Source organism: Apaloderma vittatum, unplaced genomic scaffold (genome assembly GCF_000703405.1).
Source record: "Apaloderma vittatum isolate BGI_N311 unplaced genomic scaffold, ASM70340v1 scaffold11556, whole genome shotgun sequence".
NCBI lineage: Eukaryota > Metazoa > Chordata > Aves > Trogoniformes > Trogonidae > Apaloderma > Apaloderma vittatum.
Genome location: NW_009721265.1, coordinates 1 through 9,955, shown reverse-complemented (window position 1 = coordinate 9,955; position 9,955 = coordinate 1). Strand labels below are relative to the sequence as shown.

The window sequence follows — 9,955 nt, the reverse complement described above, 5'->3', positions numbered from 1 at the left end:
TAGTGTTGAATTCAGAAATGCTGTTCCAAACAAAAGAAAACAAGAAAAGGCATAGCTAACTTTGAGCACTTAATTTGCCGTTTTCTTCCTATAGTTGGAACTACAACATTCTGAACACAGACTCAGTTTCTATGAATACAGAATTAACAGCAGACTTAACAGCTAGACTTGAACAGTTATAAGAGTTTCATACTGAAACGTTCTAAAAGTAGTTTTATCAAAAAAATCTCGAGATATTGTTAATATCATGAAAATCGATTAACAGCTCACAAGGCCAATAAATGTAGCAATATCACCCCACAGGAAACAGTTCAGGAAGATAATATATCTGAACAACTGGACATCTTCACAACAGTAAGGACCTGGAAGACCATTTCTGTACTACAGAGTAACTACTGGCAACAACGGAGCCACAAGCCCAAGGGAAAAACGGGGTTTAAAATGGTCTTGTAAGCAGAACTTAATAGTCTATCTTTTTTTCACCCACTTGGCTGTAGTGTGTTTAACAGCAGAAATCAGGCTAAGTCATCAGGTTCTTTACAAGTCAAGGAATATTATAACTATTGGGCAAAATTACTGCAAGTAAAGAAACTGAATATAAAAAGTATTGCATTTATATGTAAAAATTTTAAAATAATGAGTACAAAAGCACATGTCAAGTTCTGAAAAGCTATTTTAAATAGTCTTTGAAGGTTAAAAGGCTTGTTATGGTTTGCCTACTGTGTGTCTTATTACAGTTTGTTCTTGAATACCGTCTAAATCTGATATATATATTGCTTATTTTAATTCTCACTCTAATTAGTGATGAAAATCTGTGGCTCTTGAATTAAGCCATACTCTAAGAGACTTATGTGCTTCTAAAAAAACATTGTGAAATGATTCCTGCCATGACACAACAAAAACGAAATTTTGTAGCGCATACAAAGGTAAACAGATTTGCAAGTAAATGCCAGTAAACAGTTTAAAACAGAGATAAGGCCACAACGAATTCTGCCCTTGGTCACTGAAACGGAGATGAGGTGAGGCAGTATTCACTAGTGCTAAGAACCAGCATCGCAACTGAGTCACGGGAATAAGTTTTGTATCACAGAACAGCAAATACAAAGGCCTGTAGTAGAATACAAGCACGTTTTAGGACAGTGGCACCGATTTGAACGTTAGCTAAATACGCTCTATAACCAATTTCTTCCTGTAACCACATCGTTTTCACATGCACAGTGGAGCACTGAAGCGAACAAGTAGAATGGAGCGTCGGAGTACACAAACACGGTGCAGGGCCAATGCTTTAAAACAGTGTCAGGTGTTGAAACTGGAACAAGTGGTCAGAAATAAAAACCCTATGAAAATGGTCAACAGGTAAGCTTGTAAGCGACGCGTTTCAGGAAGCCACAGGTTCAGATTTACACAGTAGTTGTGACTCTTGCTTCAGGGTGCAGAAAAGGCTGAGCACACCATAAAATTCATATTTTGGCTTTTAAAGAGGAAGATCGCGCTATCAGAACTTGTCCTACGAGTCTATGCCTAGTTCTGCAACTACAAATGAGCTACTGGGGTATAGTTTCAAATACAAATGAAGCAGGCAGGTCTATATGGAAGGACAAAACATGGCAAAGTCAAAATGAAAAACAAATGCAACAACCAACAAAGTCAAAGTGCAAATGAGCCTTGAGTTTATGATGGAGAGAAGACTTGAATGCTGCACAAGCTGTTGGCAGTGAAAGAGAAACCCACAGGAAATAAGGATGGGAAGAGTTGACAATCTTCATAGTGCTTTTACGATTTTCTATTTGCCTGTTTCTAAGTAATAAAATTTACTTCTAGTTATTATGGTATGATCACTTCACAATGAAAGCACGTTCTCAATACGAGTGTTACACGAAAGCCTGGCCTAATTTACTGAACAGTATGAAGAACAACACGCTCGTTGTGATTCTCAGGTGATGAAGGGCATCACCTATCAATCCCATTTGTAGCACATACCTCTCATGGTATTTTAGTTACATGCCAACAAGACAGAAGACATGCTGCCAAATGAAGTTATTGGGAACATTCCACTTTTGAAATAAAACATTTAACTTACACTTAATACAACTTATGTACAAGATTAGAAAAACCTGAACAGATCCTGAAACATTTTCAGATGCAAAATGACTGAGCAAGGAAGAGGGGGAGTAACCCAGTAACAACCCTTCAAAAACACCAACGTATGCCTGTGACATGAACAATCATTAATATGACTGCTTGAGATGCCACTTTAAAAAAAAACTCATGTAATGTTAGAACCTCATGAATTATCACTATAAATACATATTTAAAAAAGGAAAACAAATAACTATTAACAATGACTGAAAACAGAGCACTAAAGTTAACATACATTGCATGTATTGCAGGCAAGGCAGAGGCATTTTTTAAAGCTTTTGCACAGACTTCATATAATCTTAAAAAAAATATGCTGGCCTTTACAAGGTTCTACTTGCTGAAATAAAAACAATTTCAGTTCATAAAAAGTCACAAGACTTCAGTTTAAAAAAAGGAACAGTTCCAGCCACAGACCAAAAATATATATATTTTCTTAAAACTGGAAGAGTATGGTAATTAGATTATACAAGCATGGTCAGGCTTGGAACCTGAATATACTTCAGAGCAAAAGCTCAGAGGAAAAAAAAATATAAACTATTTGGTAACAAAAGTGTACTATATGTTGTGATACAAAAAAGGTATGGTGAAAATGTACCTTTTATACTAAAGCTTATACAAGTTCCTTGGTCCATAAAAACTATGTCGTGTTCATGTTTTCTAGTTTGCTCAACATATATCCCAGCCACATTTTTTTGTTTCTTGCCCATTAAAAAAAAAACAGCTGAAAAATAGATTTTCAATAAAGTTCTTATGTTTTGGATGCTTTTGTTTTTTTTTGTTTTTGTTTTTTTATTGTGGCTTCTATATTTAAGATCAGCACTTGCAGGTAACAAGGTTCAAATAATATCACCTAAAATGGAAAGGTGTTTTCCCATGAAACCACAAAAATTGTTCAGTTCTCTTGAATGTAGCACTTAAAAGTCAGTTAAAGTCCAGCCAAAACAACAGTAGTTAGGAAACTACAGTTGCTGTAGACGATGTGACGTTGGTTGGATTTGTGCTGACGTTTGTGTAACTTCCCTCGCTGTTTGTATTTGTTTCACTGGAAGCCATGAGGCTTGAGTTGGCTCTAAGGATTGCTCCAGCAGCACTGCAGTGTGGCCGTGGCCCTGGTTCCGGTGTGTATGTAAAGGTAAGGCTGGTGGAGTAAATTATGCCATCGTTACGGACCAAAGTTACTGGAACCTGGACTGGCTGACGGACCCACCTCCAACCCTCTCGAAATGCAGAAATGTCTGGAACAACACATAGCATGCTCTCTGCACATCTGAAAAACAGGAGAGTCAACTGAGCATATAAAACTTAAGCTTAAAGAATAGAACAGAAGAGGACAGTTGGAAGGGGCCAATGACCTGACCAATTCAGAGGTGACCAAAAGATAAGGCACATTATGAAGGCCATTGTTCAAATGTCTCTTAAACACTAACAAGCTTGGGGCCTGCTCGACCACACTCTCAGTAAAGAAATGCTTCCTAAAGTCCTGTCTGAACCTCCCCTGGTGCAGCTTTGAACCATTCCCACGTGTCCCTGTCCCTATCCCAAGACAGCAGGGAGAAGAGCTCAGCCCCTCCCTCTCCCCTTTCCCTCCTCAGGGGGCTGCAGAGAGCAGTGAGGTCGCTCCCTAGCGACCTCCTTTTCTCCAGTCTAGACAAGCCCAAAGTCTTCAGCCCCTCCTCACAGGACATGCCTTTCAGCCCTTCCACCAGATTTGTTGCCCTCCTTTGCACACATTCAGGGATCTTCACATTATTCTTCAATTCCAGGGCCCAGCACTGCACACAGAGCTCCAGGTGAGGCTGCACCAACACTGAATACAGCAGGACAGTCACCTCTTTTGGCCGGCTCATCCATGCTGTGTTTGATACTCCCCAGCCTGGGGTTTGCCCTCTGGGCTATCAGGGCACACAGCTGACTCCTACTGAGCTGCTCCTGACCAGCACTCCCGGATCCCTTTTTGCAGGAAGTATACACTTGAGTACCAACTTGAAAAACATAATCATCCTGTAAGTAGTAGGAAATACTGCACCTGTACATGGTTTCAGCTTCCACATCCCCAAACCAGACACGTAAATTCGGAGTGAAGTTCTGCCCTGTAAGTTCCAACATTGCTACATCTCCACCACCATTCAACTAGAAAGGGAGTGAACAGAATAAAAGAAGAAAATCCACAAAAAAATATATATTAACAAAAACAAATATGCTCCTCAGAAAAAAATTCTTTAAATGCATACAAGAACTGTAAACAGTGCTGTTTCTATCAGCTAGATAAAACTGAAAGAAACACCTACGCAACAAAACTACAAAGAAGTAACACATCTAAAAGATATTGCCAATTAATTTTATATTCTGAGAGAACTTGCAAGTTTTGATAGTGGACACTTAGAATAGAAGTCAATAAGGCTTTGAAAGCAAGGAACAAAGAATCTTATTAGGAACATATTAGAACTTTCGAGTTTTTCCATAGCAGAATGCTGATTTTCTTAAGAAGGTTGCAGTCTGACTTTCTCTGATCTATAACTGACTGTTCTAACAGCCAAAACCAGTTTCTAAATAATCAAATAGAAGTCCTAAAGCTATCACGACCATAGTATTTTAATAAATAACATTCTTAATGTATAGAACAATATTAATATTATTCCTGTGATGTATATGCTCATGTATTCTGAAACATAGGTAGGAAAAATTACTGCAACATAAAGTAATGTTACAATTCATACAGCTAGTAAGAGTGTTTTCTTACAGTACAAAGGTACCATGGAGGTTAAATCAGCATGACATAAATAACCTCACATAAATGGGTTTATTTAAAACAAAAAAACCCCAACAAACTTACTTGAAGACTTTCTACAACAGGCACAGGTGTCACTGGAGCATGGACCGGTCCCATCCCCTCATAAAATGTGTATTCTGCTTTATCTGTGCTAATGATTGTCCAAGAAGCTCCGTCATTAATCATTTCTTTATTTGGTTCTTTCGGGCATGGAGTGGCCTGGACAGAAAGAACAGTCTGACTTCTACACTCATTCACCAAGTCACAGAGTTAAAAACCAACTCAGTCAGTAACAATGTTTGTTATTTCAAAAACATGTTTCTGACTGTTCTTACTCTAACTAAAGAAACAACTAAAAGCATTTCAGCAAAACCAGCGAAAAGTAGAACTTGTGAGAACACTGTAACTCTCACGACACTGTCATCCGCTCAACCTGTTTTTTACTGGGTTTGCTTTTAGTTCAGCTTTTAAAGTTTTAGCGTTATTCAACAGCCATTAACCAACAGACTACAGTAACTAGTAGGAGCTACTCTAAAACAGATCTTCGTTTATTAATGCAAAGTGACTAAACCAGCTATGGACAGAAGTGGAACACTTTTCATTAGCTGTGGTTTACATTTGGCCAAGATTTTTTTTTTCTTCCTTTCAGAGTTCCTCACTATTCACAAAATGATGGAAAACATAAGCTTGTATTTTAGTATTTCTGGGAATGCAGGAGAGAAAAGCTGAAACAATAACCTTGAAAATTAATCAGAAGGTATCAGATACTATTTTGCCAGTGTAAATCCTTTGTTCACGTAATTCTGGCATACCGTGTGCAGTTCTGGTCTCCCTAAAAAAAAACATGGTGAAAAAAAAGAGAAGGTACAAACAGGGCAACTAAAATCACCAATGAGTTGTTGACCTTATGAGAGGAAATTGAAAACACTGACTCTCCAATCTGGAGAGAAGAAATTAAGATGTTGACAGACAAGGTGAATGCAGAACTGCTGCATTCAGTAAATCCCACAAAACTGAAACTAGGATTCACTCCGGGAAACTACTAGATCATTCAAAACAAATATAGCAAAAGCTTACTACATGGAGGACAGGAATCTTGAACTTTCTGCCACAGAGCACTGCACATAAAGAGAGCATGAGCACATTCAAATGGAATCAAACCGATGGCCTACACAGCTACAGAATGATACTAAAAGACAGAATCAGGAATTCAGCCTACAACAACCTTTAATACAAGAGGTGTGGACGTTGGCAGAGTACACCTGCATAAAGCAACAAGGTCTGACTGCTTTCTGGAAGCCCCACCTCCTACTGCTGCTGTTAGACCAGAGCATAGTCTGTATCTGTGTCTACCAATTTGTTACGTGTATTCCTCTGTATTCTCTAGAATACATGGACATCTTTAAAGAGAGATCACGCTGGTACTTCAGCAACTGAATTCCAAGGTTTCTATAGGTACACGCTGATCTGCTGACTTTTTACAGCCTCTCTGCTTTACGCATCTAAGGTCTATTGGCTTTAAGTCTCTAACGTCTTAAGGCTCTAAGGTCTACTGGACTATTTCCATTCATCCAAGAGGGAATTGTCACCATAAAGTAAAATTTTTCTTTTTCTGTCTTTCTCCTTTTTTTATAGTGACCACAGTCTGATTGCCATTATATGATATGTATTCAACAGTAGAAGATTAAGTGCAGACAAGTGAAAGATGACACACACGTCTGTTTCTCTGGTCTTGGTCTTCTGGTCCACAGGGAAAACAAGGTAAAACAGGATTTCTGTCCTGACACTAGCAGAAAGTTTATCTTCCACAGAGATTTCACTTACCAAAGAGTGGTAACAGCCCAATATGTTAACAGATTTTATTCGACAAGTAGAAGCAGCAGGTACTTAACCCACTACTCTGAATTCTTTTAGTGAAGTGCCCTTTTATCTAAGCCCTACCCATGTGGAAAGTTCAGAGCTCTTAACAGATCAGTCTCCCTGAGTGCTGCAGAAACTGAAGGGTGGTAGGATGTCCTGGTAGATCCATAGGCAGTTCCAGGATGTTGAACTAAGGCAGCTGTCAGAGAAGCAGGAGTTGCTTTTCCATTCAGCCTTTTCCATGAAGTACTTTTGAGAAAGATCAAATAACAAAACAGAGCCTGCGTTATCACAGTTCCTGTTTCACAGCTGCTTCTTCTTCTTGACAAAGGTCCGTTCTCCATTACAAGAAAGTTATTGATATCATCTCTGCTATTTTACTCTGGATAGAACAAATAGATCTGGGCCCTTCTGAGCCACAAGTGAAGAATATGTTTCCTGAAATATGAACGAAGTTTCTCACATTCTCTTTCCATTGTCCCAGTTCAGTACAGAAATCAACACAGCCTTGACTAATCCTTGGTCTGGAGCACAGCATTATCTCTCAACACCCTTTGCTATTTGAGCCGCCCTGGATGTTTAAAGAGAACTGCAATACTTCCTTAGGCTTGAACTTGGTCACAGTCTTGTTTCCCTTATGAGAATTACCACACTAAAAGTCTGCTAAAAACATGTAAAAACCCCAACTTGTTAGCATATTGTACAGGCTGTCAGAACAATTGTACACTCTGCTATTTTTTTACAGCTCTCCCTCAGGGTTCATTCCTGTAACAGTAACATGCTCCAGATATTTTTCTCCACCTGCTGGAGAAACAACTACTTGAAGACTGAGACAGCTGTATTCCTTACAGACAAATCAAATTTCTCTGGCTTTATAAATTACTGTGATCAACTGCCATAGCTGTCTATGTTTATACTCTTAGCCAAGAACAAGACAGTGCAACTCTGCTAAGTTCATCAAGAAGTAAGACTTATGAACCGTATCATTTCCTGGCTGCTGTAATCTAGAAACAGCAGTGCAACTCCACTGGCCTGTATCAACATGTTAAGCCACAGTATCACGACAGCATGCAAAATCTCCCAGTGCACTTCCATTTCTTCCATTGGAGAAAACAGAATTCGTTGTCTATAAACAGACGTGGAAGAAGGTTTTGAGGAACGAAAACCAGATTTGGAAAGGGACAGATCATTTGTTGTCTTCCATCCTCTGTTTTTTCAAAACAAAGTATTAGACTCGCATTCAAAACCGGCATTCATACATATTTGGGGAATATTTCGGAAAACTTTACAATGACATTTCTCATCTATTGAAATAGTTTTAAACAACTCACTTGAAATTGGATTATTCTCTCCTGAGAAAGGCACAAATACATTCTCTCAGTGTCTTTAAGGTAAAATGCACATTTATGGAGCTGTGATACTGGATCATCTGCATCCAATAACGCTGTTTGTTTATCTACTTTTCGAATTATCTGTGAATGAAAATTGTACATATATTTAGGACAATTTCTGTACTTCATTACATTGGAGAATACATATGTACTGTTAGTAAAGAAAGTGAAAGGTCTGGTTTTTTCTTTATTTCCATGCCGCCTGTTTTAATACCAACATTAGATTCATAATTCTCAATGCTTCTGAAACAAGAACACAACACTGAAGTGACAATACTACAGATACTACAGCTTCAATGTGCTGCATGCACATATATTTTATCTTTCTTGCTATAAGAGTGGGGAAAAAAACTCGAAGCTTCAGCAAAATGTACTTTTGTTCTATTTCCTGGTACAAAAGAGCAGTAAGTCAAGTATTAATAGACTTCTGTAGAAGCTTCCACCACTGATAGCGACAACAACACTCTGGTAGACTGGTTGCTGAACAAGGACAGTGGAAAATAAAAAAAATAATGTAAAGGTATTTAGATGTCTTTAAGTATAGTTTTGCAAGCACAACAATCATAGCATACCCTAACAATAGCTGGTCATTAAATATCACTTAAAGACAACTGCAAAGAACAATTGTTCCTTATATCTGGCTGTTCCGTGAAAAAATATCTGCTGACTTAATTCAGGGCCGTTGTATTAATTTATTTTTGAAAATTAAAAAAAGTTATTCCCTTACAGACAGTGGAAATTTGTAGCTTGGAATTTTAACTCAACTTCTAGAAAAAAATTTAATACTTCATTTTATGCAACATCAGCAGAAGCAGCAGCCAAAGTGCTTGAAGATTTCTAAGTCGACAATCAGAAAGCCAACCATGGCCTCTGGGATTTCTAATGGTAATAAATGGCATTATTAGCAATACAAGTTTCAAGGTAAACTTGTTTTTCCAAAGTTCTTTGCACTAACCTATAAAATGACTCCAAGTTACCTTTTAATTGCATCACCTGTAAATCGGTCTCATAAGGCAGCATGACAAGCATTCCCAATAGCAAACAAAACAGGAACCTCTAGTCTAATTTGGTTTAATATTTCTACCTTCACATAAATATGTTTTAATATTTCTACCTACACATAAATATGATTTAATATTTCTATCTACACATAAAGTTTCTGGAATCATAAATGATGGCATCTCTTTTTGGCAATATTATTAACATGAAGCCCACAAATGAAGTGAGATCTTCTTACTGAACTTCATGTGAACTGAACCAGATCAGTAGTAACCAGATTTGGATTCTTCCGTCAAATAATGTGATTTAAAAAAAAAATAAAAATGATCATATACCTTTTGTTCTGAGCAAGCTATCTCCTTTTTTAGCTAAGTATGATATTGAGAGAGAATTTCTCATTACAGTCATAGTAAAAGAAGTTTGGGAAGGGGAACAACAACATGCCTGCAGGGAAGGTTGGTTTTACATTGGCGCATTCTAAAAATTGTTCCTAGTTAAAAGTGGAATTAGCAAAACCTTGTATGAAATTCCCAATGGGCTGACAAACCCCAATTTGACAGAAGATCTCATATGAAGCATTGTTTACTATCAGTCACATAAAATTCAATTTAGACTGGCATGAAATGCATAAAACAGAAGGAAAAAACTAGATCTATAATTATACTTAGATTTATTTATTAGAACCGTTACTGTGTATCCAGAAATTTTTTTTTCCCATTCACAAACCTTAACCAGTTATAAACAATTTTGCATCTTTTGTCACCATCTCCCACAGCATTCTGCTAGAGCAGCTGGC

General features: G+C 37.7%; 1 protein-coding gene across 1 annotated transcript; it reads right to left on the bottom strand.

Moving 5' to 3' along the window:
* Positions 1–2,237: 2,237 nt before the first annotated feature.
* On the bottom strand, positions 2,238–8,241 carry LOC104275380 (suppressor of hairless protein homolog; the record flags this gene model as incomplete). The annotated part of the gene is made up of 4 exons (XM_009871314.1): positions 2,238–3,406; positions 4,166–4,269; positions 4,973–5,128; positions 8,101–8,241. Coding segments are annotated over 4 exons (717 nt in total), but the record flags the coding sequence as incomplete, so codon positions are not given.
* Positions 8,242–9,955: the final 1,714 nt, after the last annotated feature.